Source organism: Peromyscus californicus, unplaced genomic scaffold, assembly GCF_007827085.1.
Source record: "Peromyscus californicus insignis strain IS unplaced genomic scaffold, ASM782708v3 Scaffold_10__1_contigs__length_136768540, whole genome shotgun sequence".
NCBI lineage: Eukaryota > Metazoa > Chordata > Mammalia > Rodentia > Cricetidae > Peromyscus > Peromyscus californicus.
In genome coordinates, this window is record NW_026294391.1 from 42,902,223 (window position 1) to 42,919,109 (window position 16,887).

Genomic DNA, 16,887 nt, shown 5'->3' on the forward strand with positions numbered 1-16,887 from the left:
GGAACAGCTCCAAGGCGGTTATAATAACCTTGCACACTACTTGAAACTAAAAAAGGTGAAAGAAAATTTAAATTCTTTGGTAGGAAATTAGGTCAACCCTATGCTCAATAGAGTAATGCTTTAATTTCTGATTATTGACAAGTAGGTGTTGCGAGGATCTTTTGTCACAGCCAGTGATTTAGTATTTTAATTTACATCGCAGTGTCAAATAAAAGGAAAAGAGATTATTTGCAGTTTGTACACATAAAGTGTGTGTGTGTGGTGGGGGTGGTGTTAGGTTGAAGATTGCTCAGAGAGGTGTATCCAATGCAAGGGTTTGGAACCTGTGGGGCCGAACTCAATCACATGTTTCAAAGATTTGAGGAAGGTCTTCGGGATTGTTTACGTTGTCTGTGTCAGTGTTGATGTACATAAAGACTTGTGGTCTATATTGAACATCATTGTTCTCAGGAAGGCTGAACAAAGATGTACTCAACTTATGAACCGGTTTCAGAATATCCTCTTTGGTTGGAAATTTATATATATATAAATAAATGGAGTGTTTTCCTGATGTGTGAAGAGCAGAGCATAGTTTTCTATAGTAGCTGCATATTCCAGGTAAATGTGAGTTACCCATCTTGAAGAAGGTGAGAATTTTTTGTTTTATTTCATTTTTTGAAGACAGCCACAGAGTAACAAATGCAGGTGTAAAAGCCAACCTGATTACCTCTCCCTCCCCTCAAATTAGTGTGTCCTCCAAGACAGAATACAGATGTGAGCTAGGTAAATGTGTCTACCATTGCCTTCCTGTCTTTTGAGGGAGGAGGCTTACTGCGTCTCCCTAGGGCTTTGATATCACCCCAGATACAAAATTCCCACATGCAGTGAAGTGAATATTTGGTTCTTATCCCCCAATTTGATGTTCATTCAACTGTGTTGCCAAGCACATTAGTGTTAAATGATGAAGAGATTATCTTTCTGATTTTTAGGATCAATCCTACTCTTTATTCTTCTCTTCTGTCCACCTCCTTCTCTTCTGACTGCTTTGCAGTTGAAGGGGAACTGCAGGGGGGACATCTAAATCTGCTTTTCTAGTTACTCTGGATTGCTTGAAAAGGAAAGGTTTGTTTGTCGAAGGGGAGGGAGATAGAAGAAGGTTGATTTGGGGAATTATTTGAGGAGTTCTTTGAGCTATTTTATGCTAGTACTCTGGAATCTTAGGTGATTGGGAGAATAGTACCTATAAAACAAATAAGGAAGAAGGATGGGAAGGGGACTGGCAATTTCTTCTGTCTTCTCACAATGGAAATTCCAATTTTGTTGAGGGCTGATGGATTAAAATGCAATTTCTAATACCCTTTTCCTATTTTTAACCTGCTCAATAACTGTCATTAAATGACTAGCGATGTAGGTATGTCGATAAATGCGAGCTTGCCCCCTGTTTTATTTTGTTTGTCTTTTGGACATGGGGCACGGGGAACTACATCAAGCTCCTGCTAGCGCGCACTCTCTCTCTCTGTGGAATTCTGCTGGAAATTGTATGCACATTTCTCATTCCTTTAAGAATTCCATTTGCTACAAGTTTATTTCATTGTCCTGTTTCTCTTCTGTGAAACAGTTTCAGATGGTTGCTTTTCAGAGTGGTTGTGTGTCCTTGCCTGGTCAGGTTTATCAGCTTAGCCAGACAGTTTCCTGCAGGTCCATTAAAGATGTCATAGTCTACCCAATGTCCTGGAAATGGGACATTGTTATTGCACTGTGTGTCTAGTAAGGGCCGTATGTGTGGATATTTCCATCTTTTCCCCTTTTCTTTCACTAGTGCTTACATCTATATGGGTTTTGGAAGGGGAGGAAGCTGGAATTCAGGACGGAGCCCTTGTCTATGGAATTGGGAGACACAGACACTTTTTGAGCTCCAAATCACTCGAGAACAAGCAACACTTTTTCCATGAAGCTGCAAGCTGCAGCCTCCTTGTGCTGTGCATATAAAGTACCAGTCCCGCCTTCTCCTTCTCTACATCATAAACCAGCGTGGTCATGGGCTTTCCCAAACCTTCCTGAAGTGTCTGCCGCCTCCCTTGCTCTTCTTACTCCTCACGACTTCCATGTCACTCTGTTCTATTCCCTCAACTCATAGCCCTGATTGACACTCTTCAACTGTGAATTTTCTCTGCAGAACGGAAATGGACACATTTGGAAGGGAGTGAGAGCCATTCACAAGTGAACATTCTCTTGCGAATTGATTCCAGTAGCCTTCACAGCTCAATTACTGAACTGTAAATCTCACAGGGAGGACGGTCTTTGAAGTTGTGCTGTTTGGGGCAATTTCCATCTGTCTTTATGATATTTATGATTCTGTTTATCAAACTACTTGAGGTGTTTCTCCTTTTGACTTCTTTTTAACCAAATACATGGTGGATATAGTTTTTGCCCTCTGGGAAGGATCATTCTTAAGCTCCTACATCTCTACTGTAATGAATGGTAACTTGGGGACCACATGGCAGCAAATACACATCTGTATTCAGATGTGTCAGTTCTCAATGTTGGTTAATCCTTTCACCTCTTTACCAGGTGAGTACACTTGCCTCAAATTACACCACCTCTAGGCTGTAAAGCCCCAAATTCAAAACCTATACTGTGTTCATTTGACATTATTGCTTCCCCAAACTCCTCTTTTTATGTGGAGCTTCTGTCCTTTCTGGTCCCTTTGACATGCCCAAATTTAAGCTCTTTCTTTCCTCTCTGGTCCCCACATTTCCCATTAAAAGATTATAAATAGGCTCAGCATATGAATGCTAAAATATTGTTCCAAGCTGTATTTTATTCTATCAAAGCTCACCATGTAATCTCTGAAACCAGGAAATATGATGCTATGGTGATTCATGTAGATGGGCCGAAGTAAGGTAAAGTATATGTAGTTATCTCTCCTGGGTTTGTTCATGTAATTGAATGGGAAACAAAGGTGTTTTGTTCCTTTTGTGGCAGGAGCTAATAGCAGGCAACCACACTTTAAGAAATGGAGAAGTGTGAATGCTTCATTCAGGGCTAAGTAAATATAGGAAGAAGTGAAATGGTCTACTACAGGGTACTGAGTTTAAGGACATTCTAAAAGTAATGGGAAGAAGGAAGAATGATAGGATATATTAGTTGAGTGCTGGATGTACCTTAAGCTGAAATGGAATACAGGTGTCACCAACATGAGGTCTGACCATGGAAAAGAAAGAGTAATGGGATGAGGGCGAAGGAAACAAATGAGAAATTAGGTGATTTGTAATTATGGAACTGACAGAGCTGACAATTGTCATTTTCCTTTTTGTATGTTTCACAGTGGAGAAGTGAGGCAATCCAGACCGATTAAATAGCAAGGCCAATGTTGAATTTGTCAAAAACAGTGGTGCATTCAATATGTGGGTGTGAAAAAGAAACAAATTCTAGACCTAATCGTGTTATTATTGCTCTTTCCATTTGAAAATAAAGAAGCCTTTCTGCATGCAAGGCAGTCTGAAGTTCTCTATGGAAGTCCTTGGAAATAGCAATGTGAAGTAAGAGCATTTGTCTTTCTTTTGCTATTGCGCACTGTAGATTCTAAAGTCTCTTTTTATATTTTGTGTTTTAGCCACGAGACCCAAACAACTTGTTGGGACCATCCCAAAATGACAGAGCTCTACCAGTCTTTAGGTAAGGACATGGCCATACTTCCTTCAGGTTAAATGTCAGGTTATTTAAGTGTAATTTGTAGTGTGCAAGCTATTTGTTGTGTAAATCTGTCAGGAGACTGCTTCGGGGTTAAGCAGCTGCACTCTTCTAGTCCCAGTTGGCAAACAGACATTCTCCTCTTCAAGACTAACTTTATAATATCACTGATTCTTTACAATTCAGTAGACCTAAAGGTCAATGTTACTATTATTTGCTGCCTAGGAGAATGGAAAAGCACTTGCAATTTAGGGCAATTTTTTTTAACCATAAAGAAAACTGTTTCAAGTTACTTCTGTTGATTTCTCCCTTGTGAAACCAAAGTGATAGCTTTTGTTAAAGTATGAATGTTGTGTAAAGTGATTTTCTGCCCCTTTTCCAGTGCTCACAATTCCTATGGTTTATCAAGTCATCATTATGATCATTTCAATGATTTCTCTACTTTGGTTTGTTGGGTGTTTATTTGAAAGCCTGGCAGATTTTAAACTCTTTATTCTGTGGATTTTTAAAAGATTTTTTTATTACTATTTATTTTATATGTGTGGGCATTTTGCCTGAATGTATCTCTGTGTACCATGTGTGTGCATGTTACCTGAGCAGTCCAAAAGAGGGTGTCTGATCTTCTGGAACTGGAGTTACAGACATTTGTGAGCCACCTTGTGGGTGCTGGGAATCAAAACAAGGTCCTCCAAAAGAGTAGCCAGTGCTCTTAAATGCTGAGCCTATTCAGTCCTATTTTGGGATGTTTTGACCAGATATACAGCATAAAAATATAGAAATGATACCACTCTCTAGTACTTGATTGTATATTCTTTCTGTTTGGCTTTGTAGGGATTAATCTGAACTGAATTCTCCGATGTGGCTAAAGTTTTAGTTATTATTTTGTTTTAGTTAAAAAAATCATGCATTCTTTACTTTTAAGTCTGCTTTTATTTGAAATTATAAGCTAATAATGCTTAAGATTTAAAGTTAATGTGGTCACTGGATATGGTGGTTGGTGTATACCTTTAATTCCAGCACTTGAGAGGCAGAAGCTGGCCGGTATCTGAGTGGGAGGCTAGCCTGGTCTACACAGTACTTTCCAGGTCAGCCAAGGCTACACAGTGAGATTCCTGCCTTAGTAAACAAAACAAGGAAACAAAAAACCTACAAGTACAAAATAAAGTTAATGTGATAAAACCCATGGGAATCTGTGCTTTCATACACCCTTTTACACATAAATTGTGTGTATGAATGCAGAGTTGTGGAGGGGAGGCAGGATCACACCTATGAATTGTGTGCCGTAGTTCTCATTGAATGATGGATTTCAGGTCTAGAGGCATTGAGGAGTACACAAGGTATCATTAGCCACAAAATAAAACAGAACAACCTTTAAAAAAGCATTTTCCTGGTAAAAAAGCTTGGTAAAACATACTTTTTAAGTCTAGCACTCTGAGGCAGGCAGATCTCTGTGAATTAAAAGCAAGCCTGGCCTACATAGTGAGATTCAGGCCAGCCAGAACTACTTAGTGGGACCCTATCTCAAAAAAAATAATAACTTAAGAAAAGTGATAAAAATTTCTTCCAGAAAGTCTAGAAAATGAAAGTAAAAAGCATGAAAAGAAAAAAAAAATGTCAGCTGTAATTCTACTAGCCAGAGATATCTAAAACATTTCAAGTAATATTATGTCATTTCAGTGTAGCTATGTGTATAAATTAAAAATAAATAAATAAAATTAAGAACAGTTAATATTTAAGCACTACATTTCAGGCCCATAGAGGATTTCAACTTGTAATGTTGGATTGTTTCTACCACGCGTAGAAAACTTGAATGTCATATGTAGTTCACAGAGCCCACTTAGAACTCTACCTGAGTTACTATGATCTTTAGTTGTAAAATGGTAATTTACTTGAAAAAGCAATTATAGAATTAACACATTAACTTTTTAAAGTTTAAAAATATGAATAAGCTTTAAAAATTCCAAATAATTTATTAATTACTCCTTAGACTTAACTAATCTTTGGTAAGCTAGCTAAAAAAAAGTTAAAAACTAGTTTATTGGACTGGACATGTAGCTTAGTGGTAGACCATATTTATATTATCTATGAAGACTTTGGTTTGATTCTTACCACATCACACAAATATATACACACTTCTCTGTTTTTTATGAGTGATTCAGTATTAAAAACCTACTTTTTATGCAAAAGTAGCATATTGTGGCCATATTTCCATTTGATTATATATTCTTTTCTATTACTCTTATTCTGTAATGAGATATTACAAACATGATTGACTAATATAGATATTATATAATTAAAATCTCATATAGAGTTTGTGTAGATGTTTTCATCTTCTATAAGAATTATATACATATGTGATCATATCTTAATGCTTTCTCAGTAGTTTGAATAGTTGATAAATGATATTTCATATTTGGCATAGCTTTTGACCTTGGGCTAATCATTCCACTTTGGAAGGCAATGGCATTTTACAGTTGCAGGAGATTCTACAGCTTATGTATTGTAAAGCTACTCTTTTATTAAATCAACTTTATTGAGGTATTATTTGCATAAATGAAATGCAATATATAACTCTGTATTCAATTCTAAATCCCTGTGAAATTGTTTCTTTTGAGCCTAATAACAAACATCTTACAAATGAACTAAGTGTTGACATTTGTTTTTCAGCTTCTAGAGCTAGTATTTCCAAGATTTTTTCTTTTACAATAAACTATTTCTTCATCTGAATGATTGTTCATCAAATAACATCCTTCATTTATTGAGGGCCTACACATCTATATCTTACCCATGTGACATGCTAGCAATTTACCTGCATGGTGGATGGTATTAACAGTCAGCATTTCTTGAAACATTGACTTCAGGTTCAGAGAGGCATTCAACAGGAGTGCACAAACATTTCAGGATATATTAGCAATTGACCAAGGCGTTATGTTAGTGAATTCCCTAATCTGATTGCTATTATTCTCTCAGTAAAGTATGACTGTATTGGTTAGTGCATACCTGTATATATATATATATATATATATATATATATATATATATATATATATATATACACATTTACAGTTATACCTAAGGCTAGATTACATTAGTGACAGTTTTTGAACAAATTATGGTGCTTCTGAAAATGATATAAATTCCTAGACTGCAGGTACTCCTTTTACCCATGGAATGATCAATTTAGATTGTTATGCCTTCAGCTCTGGTGGTGTCTTACATAATTAATGCCAACATTGCTCTTCTCCTTCTCACAGATTATAATGTTCTGTCTTTGAAATATAAGCAGAACACACTGAAAAGAAATCTTTGGTTTTAACTTTTATTTATTGGCTTATATTTTTCCTTTTTCAAGAGCTAGCCCTTTAGTTCTAAGTTATTGCTTTGAACTGGAGAAAATGGCCCAAAGTCTTCAGATGTACTCAGTTCATGAGAGGACAAGGGTTTGTGTAGTCTGCTGTGTCACATGTTTTAGAGCACATCTAGCCTTGTCTCCTGATCGAGCCTGAACTTCGTGTCTGTGGTGACACACTCAAAATGCCAACACTGTCTTTATGCTTTCTGTACCCCCATTCTGAACATCTTACAGTGGTTCACCATACACATGCAGTGTTACTTGTTCCGAAATATGCCCACTTTTAAGGACATTTCCATTTTCAAATTTGTTCAGAGTCCCAAGCAACCTGTTCAACACACATCTATGTACTCTGTATCCCCGTTAAGAGTTCAGTTATTTCCTCTACTTCAGATCTAAGCAGCATGATATCAGAAGTCAAACCTATTTGTAAGAACTGGAAACTAGCACATGAGCATTAAGTGATGAAAGGTGAAATGGTACTTGAGATATTAATATTAGACGCTTCTAGTCAAAAGTTACTAGGAATTTTCTTTTTTATTCTTTCCTCCTGATTTTCTACAATGAACATATATTATTAGGCAGTTAGGAAAAAAAATGTTTCAGCATTGATGGCTCCATTTCATTCTTTAGTGTCCCTCTAGCTATAATTCTATAGGCAATGAAAATCCGTAATTGAAAAACAGAAGCAGCTATTCATGTATACACACATGTACACACAACATGTTCAGTATATACATACACATAATACAGAGAAATACCATACATACTTAGATGTAGGTAATTTATGTTTAAATAGTCTGATTCTTGCAGAACTAGTCAAGTAAATAAGCTCAAGAGGATTATATCATATATTTTTAAGCTCTAAATATATCCAATCACACACACACACACAAAATCAGGCTTAAATATTTTAACAATAACAGGATGCAACTCAGCAGTACTTACCTAGCATACTTGAGGAGGTATATTCTACCCCAAGTACATATATGCACACGTGCTTTAGCACCCACACACATGCATGCACCCCCCAACACACACAAAGAAAACTTAAAAAGCAATCAGTGTTAGAGAACGTAAGACTAACATTGTTTGTGAGGTATTGGGGATTTTACCAAGGGCCTTGTACATACTAGGGAATTACTCTACCATTGAGTTATATCCTTATCCTCTCCCAGGACTAATTTCCTTTAATTTAAAAGAAACATACGAAGATTAATTTTATTTTACTCTTAATATATATAAAATGGCTTTTTCAGCATGGGCTTTCATCAAATGCCAGAAATATGGGTATTTCTCCCGTTTCTAGGCTCTGTATATGAACAAAAATTTCTGAGTCACAAGGGAAAATATTGTCAGACTCCCATACATTCAAAATTGTCATAATAAATACATAAAGGGCTGGAGAGATCGATCAGAAATTAAGAGCACTAATTGCTCTGGCTGAGGACCCAGGTTCAGTTCCCAGCCCCCATAAGGCAGCTTACAACCCTCTGTAACTCCAGTTCCAGGAACCTGATACCTTTTCTGGCTTCTAAGGGCATTACACACATGTGGTAGACATAAACACAGGCAAAACATTCTTACACATAAAATTTTAAAAAAATCATTAAAAAGTATTAATTTAAATGTTCATAGTAACTGTTTGACAGTCATTAGATATTTGGAATTCCATAAAATTATTATACAACATTAAAAATTTTGTAAAACCACTGTCCTATATTTTCACTAGGAAGAAACAAGTAAGAATGACAATAATTTTTTTGGTATTTCTCTATGATTACCCACGTTAATAATAGACTAGTAGTGGAAAGTAGTAGTGGTGCTATTGGAATATAAAAAAACAAAGGGTCTCATATCTGCTAAATGAAGTTTTGAGACAGTATATTCATCATGGTTTCTTAGAAATATCCATGAAATGCATTTCATGTTTCTATCAGCATGTTTACAAATGGAATGGAATGATTGTTATGTGTGACTCTCAAACACATTTACAAATCAGTAGGTGTTCACGGGTAATACACTCTGCAGTTTATTTTAAAATACTAATATACTATTGCAATTAAATGATTAAAAATTGTCCTTTTCTCAAAGTTGGCATTTCACTTAATAAATTCATCACTAAAATCTTAAGAAAATATTTAAAAAGTTTCCCATTCCCTCATACTATATGTCACTTAAAAATACTTTAACAATCCAAGTGTGGTGGCACACACCTTTAATCCCAGGACTCTGGAGGCAGAGGCAGGTGGTTCCCTGAGTTAGAGGCCAGCCTGGTCTTCAGAGCAAGTTCCAGGAAAGACAGAACGACACAGAGAAACCCTGCCTCAAAAAACCAACAAAGTACATCTTAGTCTACTTTATTTGTGGTGCTTTAATTATAAATACAATAAAATCTTTATGTGGCCACCCATAGTTTCTTTCCAAATTATAATGAGTTTTTTGCATTAATGATACCATCAATTCTGCAGAATAATAGTAGTAGAGGACATGGTTAAAAATAAGATAATAGGCATAGAGAATCACTAAGCTTCAGAAAGTTAAGTGATTATTTCACTTTAGTACGATGTAGGCAGGCTACATGTTCTGATAAAATTTCCGATTTTTCCCCATATTGATTTCTTTGTAACCAACAGTGTTTTTTTCTCACGTTCTTGAAGTTCTAGCATATCCTATCTGTTACTCAAGTTTTGGAACCCATGTTCAAGCATGTATTCACTTGAATGATAAAAATGTTGTCAGTTTTTGAAAATTAGCTTATGAATGTTTTAGGAATTTTTATCCTTATCTTTATGCCCATTACTTTCAAGAAGCGTCAAGTGTTAAAATAACGACTTGGATTTTGGCTCTGATGGGTCTGGTTTTTGTGTGATTCTTTAACAGTTCCTAATTAAAAGGATTAGTTAAATTCTAGTTAGGTGAAGAGGCTAAAAATACTATTATTAGTAAGTGATGACAAAGTGAGGGGTATAGCTTAATGATAGATCACATGCTTCATGTGTACCAAGGTTTCTACCACTGCAAAAAAAAAAAAAAAAAAAAAAAAAAGACAATTGCAAAGATAGACTTAGGAACCTGTCAAAAACCTCTTGTTCCTCTTTCTTCCATTTGCTCAAGAGGAAGAAATGTTGTAAATGTTTGCTCATTGTCCATTCCTTTTGATAGGCTTTACATTCCATTAAGTATTCTCTCCTGAGGATGCTCTTAGATTAGAAACGGCAGGATTCTGAATGACTGTATTCCTTTTGCACTGGGCATGTGTCCTTATGCTTTGCTCAGCATATTTTGTAAAGTAAATGGTCTTCAATCAAGGCTCTAAATAGTTAGGTTTCCTTACCTCTATTCTCACCTTTAGTTTTGCTACTACTCCAATGTCTCAACCTAGAAAGGAAGTGCAGATCTCGATTTCATCTTCATGTGACCTTGGACTGTTCTTTTACTTTTCTTTGGTCTAAGTTTCCCATACGTAGTGTTGGACAGGTATCTAAATATTTGTTTTTCCTCTTAACTCCTGGCTAGAATTCGGCTTGCTCTTGTGGTTACTGTTCTACCTCCCGCTCCAGTGATTTTTGTCATCACCAGCTTAGAAGATAGGAATAATAGGATAATAATATTTATAATACTTACAATTAGATTTCTGTGGCATCATTTAGTGTATATGGAGTCTTCAGAAATAACCATGTTTCACCCTTATACAGCTGTGAATTAGATGGCCTGGATTTTCTATCACTCTCAATTTCAGATCTCATGTCTTATCAGCTCCTTGAGTGTACTCCTGCTTTTGATTTAGAAAATAATGTTATCATGTCAGAGGACAGGGTAACTATTTCCTTTTTTCATTTGGACTTGGGCAAGCTGAGGCTCAAGAAGATGTGACATATTCGTAATGACATATGGATTGAAGATAAGTAATCAAGTCCTGAAGACATATTTTATGGCTTCTAGTTCACTGTTCTCAAAGGAATATCCATTATGCCTAGCATGATTTATAAAACTGCTTTATCAGCATGATTAAGCTATGGAATCCCAAATGACGCTCTTTATTCCAAAGCTGACATAGTTAGCACAGGAGATTTACTCAGATTTGCAAAACAGAATATAGACAATATTAAGATAGTTTTCTTTGACCTCTGCAATGCTGCTTATAAAAGAAAAACAGAAAATTTACCAGCCCCTTCAACATTGATTGGGAACAATTGATTTTTTCCATTTGCAAAATAGAAATGTAACTCCAAATCAAAATGGATGGCATTTTAATGGACAGTTTTATTAGGGCAGTTTTTCTTGTTCATATGACTTGATGTAAAGCTTCTAATTGAGGAATATACATAAACATAGTTCTGATTTGCATTTTCCAAAGCCTGTATCCCAAGGAAAGTCAGAAAGAATTGTTTCTTAGACAGTGACTGCTTTACAACTTAAAAGAGCTGCCAAATTGGAATTTAGTTGATCCAAGTAAGAGGAGCATTAAGGTTACACCTGCAGCCAGGAGGAAAGCGCTAGATGTAGACAGTTTTGTGTAGCTGGTTTTGCGAAAGATTTTTTTTTTTATTTTGCACATGGAGAAAAGGCATCTAAAAACGTGTCTGCTCTTATTCAGACATTTCCAATATTTCTTTTTTTAATGCACAAGTCTGATTACCTTTATGTCTCTTGGGAGCTGCAATTTTGCTGAAAAGAGATTCAGAACAGTCAGAACACTCACATAAAATAGTGAGTTTTAAAGTCCATCCCCTCTATGGTAGTAATAAAATGACCTAAAAATACTCTCAAAGAGTCTTATGACATAGGGAATGAATCGTTAGCTTGTTTATGAGTTGGTGATAGCCTGTGACAATGTTTCTGAATTTGCCATTCCACAGTCTTGACTTGTATAACTCCACAGGAGTCCTTGTGAGTTACACATGTCCTATGAGTGCTTGGTTATAAGTGAAGCTTATGTAACTTGGAAAAATGTTGTGTATGACTATTTGTATGCATATCTGGATAGGTGCATGCACTTATATATATTTATATATTTGTGTATTTGTACTGTGTTAATTTCGATGTAAAGGCAATCAGATGTATAGTTTACTTTCTGGTCCTGTGCAGAGCAGTGCTTTTCAAACTTACAGTGGTCTCTTGCAAATCTATTTGTCCTTTTAAAACCATTTTTAAATTACAATTTTTTTTCTCTTTTTTCTTACTAAGAAATGTTTTAGTTATTTTACATACCAACTACAGATACTCCTCTCATCCCTCCTCCCACTCCCCCCAAGCCTTTCCCCCAACCCAATCCCCATCCCCTCCTCTGAAAAGGTAAGGCCTCCCTCCCATGGGGAGTCAGCAAAGCCTGGTACATTCAATTGAGGCAGGTCCAAGCCCCTCCCCCTGCATCAAGGCTGTGCAATGTGTCCCATCATAAGTAGTGAGCTCTAAAAAGCCAGCTCACACACAAATTTGTGTATGTATCTATGTTTGGGTATCTGTAGTGCAAGCCAAGACAATTTTGTGGAAGTCAGTTGTGTCCCTCAGCCTCTGGGTACCAGGAATCAAACTGAGGTCATCAGGCTTGGTGTCAAGTGCCTTTACCTGCTGAGCTGTCTCTCTAGCCTGTGTTTGTTCTTGTCAACATGAAGTACAGCATAGTTCATGTAGGTAATTCTCCTGTACTTATAACCAAGCACTCATAGGACATGTGTAACTCACTGTCTAAATTGATCATCACTCAGCCTGGTCTGGTACCCAGTTCTATGAGATGAGCCTCTTGAGTTTGTATGTCATGTAATGAAAACTTGATATAAAAGTTGCATAGTAGACTCTTAATTTCTGTATTTAGGAAGAGCTGCATTTTGAGTAGCAATGTTCTAGAGCATTTAATTTTTGACAATGTAGACCTAGACTTAAACCATGTGACCTTGGGGCAAGACAGAGTAGTTAACCAAACAAGAATACCTGAAAAAAGTTACTGATGAGTTTCCATGTTTTGCCAATTAAGTCAAGTTCTGACAATGGAACTGGGCATGTCCAGCCCTCCTTAGCAATTATTTTAGATGAGAAAATATATACACCATCCTTTAATAGGATGAGGCCTAAGGATTAATTGTTGGGAACCTCACTGCTTAGTTTAATGCCTCTTCTATCTATTATAATTAAACTTAATGTGGTATATCTAAATTTTGAGTTTGTTTTTTTCTACTGAATAAACTGTTGTATGTATATTCTGTTTAAACTTAGGCATAATGTTTTGTTGCAGCAAAATAGTTCATTTACTTTGAATCTGGAGAAATGTGTATTTAAATTCTAGTTCTTCCACAAGGTTTCTGTGGCCAAAGAAGCCACTAATAATTCTGAAACTCAATTTCTGGATTCATACCTTAGGAAAATTTACAGAGATTAAAGATAATATACACATAATACTAAAATGCCCAAGATAGGAACTGTTCAAGGAGTTATAATTGCTATTAATAATGACAACATTTAGAACAAACAAGAATTCATAGTAGAACCTTTATCTGAAGGCATCATCAATATCTTAGGTTTGTATCTGTAGCTTTATAACTCTTTGTTCCTATCTTTATATTTACGGTCTTCAAAGTTTAAGTCAGGTGTAGTGGCTCACATCTGTAACCCTAGAACTTGGTTAGCTGAGGCAAGAGGATCATGAATTAGAAGGCACCTTGATCTGTATAGGAACACTATGTCTCAACACCATCCCCCAAAGTCTGACACATCATGGTCCCCACTAATTAACTTATGGTGCTAGTTTTAGAGTAAGAGAGTAGACAGAAGAGTGGATACAGAGATAGAAAGGAATAAGATCAAAAGAAGCCTTGTAGTGTTTTGAAGCTAGGTAAGTTTTTGACTTGGAAGATGTCCAGTCAAGGTCTAGTGACAAAATGAAAACCACTCTAGTTATTTTTAACCAAGAGATTTTAATGGAAGAATTGCTTACTCAAGGATGGTAGAGCTAAGAAGCCATAGGGATATCACGAAGCTAGAGGGACAGTGACAAGAGGTGATGTAGTCCAAATTCTGATATCAGGACCATTTATCTGGATCCAGAACTCTTGGAGAGGTTTATGCCAGGGATCTCGAGCCAGGAGAAAGACAGAGCTACTGAAAGATGTTTTGGTGGAAGTACAGCAAAAAGGGAAGAATAAACAGACTAGCCTCTGTATCCTCTAGCCCTTTACCTTGTGCCCATGATTCCTGTTAGATAAAGCTAACTGGAAACCTACTTCTCTTGAGAAAGACTAGAGCAGGGAAAAGCTAGAGGGTAAATATGAAAACCAGCAAATTACTGAAGTGCAGGAGACCTTCATGCATGGTGATAAAATCATTTTGTCAATACATAGAGAATGAAAAAAAAATGACTTCCTGAGTTTGAGTTGACTTAGATAAGGTACTAAAGAAAGTCTTCCTGGGTTCAAATGAAGCTGACCTAACAAAAGGAAAGATGAGGGTAACAATTAAAAACAAACAAAATGAAAACCAAAACTGGTCCACAGCAAAGCTCAGACATGAATGATAATCATTCATGTATTTGGTTACAGTGCTTGCCTTATTTATTGGTTTTTATGCCCAAGACTCTCCCTACTAAATAATGAACTTCTTTAAAGCAGAAAGACTTGATCATCCTTGTCACCCATGCCCTCCCAATGCACAGCAGCCTCTGAATAAGTAAGTGTTCTCTTTGAATGAGCAAAGGAAAATGATTTTGCTACAGAAGAGCACATATACCACTCAAAGGTGATAGAAAGATATAGGTGATGGATTCCTAGTGCTTATTATTAAACTGGAAAGGTGGAAGTCTCTGGAGAGATAGGAGAATGAAGGTAAAGCCTCCTATTAGTAAAGATACTAATAAGTAATAAATTTTCTGGGCAATTTGATATATTTGAAAAACCTAGTGATCTGCTATTCTGAAAATAATTTTGTCTGATAGAAACACCTATTTCATAATTAAGGAAAGAGAGGGCCCTTGAAAAATGTATTCATATGATTTTAGAATTTAAATGACAAAGAACGAGGATGCTGTATATAATTTGATACAACTCAGCATTTATCCATAGGATCTTTGTGTTGCTGGAGTTATCTACAGTCCAGCCTGGGCCCGCAGCCACTCAGACCCAAATAAACACACAGAGACTTATATTACTTACAAACTGTATGGGCGTGGCAGGCTTTAAATTTTTTTTTTTATTTAAACTGTTTGGCCTAATGGCTCAGGCTTCTTGTTATCTAGTTCCTACATCCCAAAACAACTCATTTCTATAAATCTATACCTTGCCACGTGGCTCATGGCTTACCGGTATCCTTACATTTGACTTCTCGTGGTGGCAGTGGCTGGCAGGGTCTCCTGACTCAGCCTTCCACTTCCCAGGATTCTCCTCTCTGCTCATCCCACCTATACTTCCTGCCTGGCTTCTGGCCAATCAGCATTTTATTTATTAATCAATCAGAGCAACACATTCACAGCATCCCTAGCACTTCCCCTTTTCTTTTTTTCAAAAGGGAAGGTTTTAACTTTAACATAGTAAAATTACATGTAACAGAACAATTGTCAAGCAAGAATTACAGTTACATCTTTGCTTCAGTAAATGTTTAAGAGTGTGTCATTCATTGTGAATCCCAAGCTCTGGGGCAACAGGTTACATATTTTAAGGAAAACCAGATTATTTGGAAGGCGTTGAAATTTTATCTGATTTTATTTTTCTTATTCATATCTTCTTTTCAGAAATGTTAGAAGATGCAGTTACATGTAAAAAGAAAATGTAAACACCTCACATCTCAGCACTAGAAATAGCTATGATTTACATTTTAGGACATTGCGTCTAGTCTTTTCTCCTGTATGTTTTATGTAGTTGTTTATGTTTATTATACTGTTACCTACCTTTTTCAATAATTAACATTTGCTTTATCTTTTTAAAGTATACATTTATTTGTGTGTATTTGTGTGCCACAGTGTACATATGGAGGTCAGAGAACCAATTGTGGGAGTCAGTTCTCTCCTTCGTCACATGAATCTGGAAGATAGAGCTCAGGGCAGTCAGGCTTGGTGACAAGTGCATTTGCCCACTGAGCCATCTTGCTAACCTCAATTATCTGTCTCTCTCTGTCTTTCTGTCTCTTTTCTTTTTTCTTTTTGAGATAGGTCTCACTGTGTAGTGTTAGCTGACTTAGAAGTCACTGTGTAGACCAAGCTATCTTTGAACTCACAACGATATGCCTGCCTCTGTCTCCTGAGTGCTGGGATTAAAGGCTGGTGCCATCACACCCAGCTCACAACAAACATTCTAATGGACATAGTTTCTTTATTTGTGGTCTCTTAGAAACTTGCAGTATTACATAAAAATCTTTTCCAAACCAAATACAGACATTGAATTTCTGTAAGTCTCAAGTATTCTAATAACTGCTAAGTAACTGTTCAGTTACTTTTAATTTACCTTTCTGTAAAGAGAATACTTAGCAGAATGATTTTTCTTCCCCAAATGTTTGTGTTTACATAGTGTGTTCTTTTCATGGTTCTTCACTGTATAAGAACTTCACAGCTTCTTTTTTTCAGTCACACTTTCTGACCAAGATGTAATTAGAGAATATGGATTGGCTAATTATTTTCAATGGGCAGTTGTGCCCAACTTTTTCAGTGTTCTAAGCCAGTCCTGATCCAGATACTTATACCAAAAGCCTTCTCATATTTGGTCCACAGAAGTGGAATCCTCAAGTCAAAGGGAAGTAACATTTCTAAACTTCTTGAGCTATATTGTTTCAAACTCTCTCAGAGGGCTGTACCAGTTTCCTTTCTTAATAATTAATTAACTGAAAGTGCCCAAAGACTATGTCTTTGACAGTGTAATATTGCTATCACTCATACTACTATA

The 16,887-nt window shown here is 36.3% G+C and overlaps 1 protein-coding gene across 15 annotated transcripts in view; it reads left to right on the forward strand.

Moving 5' to 3' along the window:
• Dmd (dystrophin) overlaps window positions 1-16,887 on the forward strand; it is a 2,242,690-nt gene that overhangs the window by 2,096,811 nt on the left and 128,992 nt on the right. For all 15 annotated transcript variants that reach the window (XM_052732199.1, XM_052732319.1, XM_052732309.1 and 12 more), the window contains one exon: window positions 3,596-3,657. In XM_052732199.1, coding sequence (XP_052588159.1) covers window positions 3,596-3,657 — 62 coding nt within the window. The remainder of the gene's footprint in view (window positions 1-3,595; window positions 3,658-16,887) is intronic.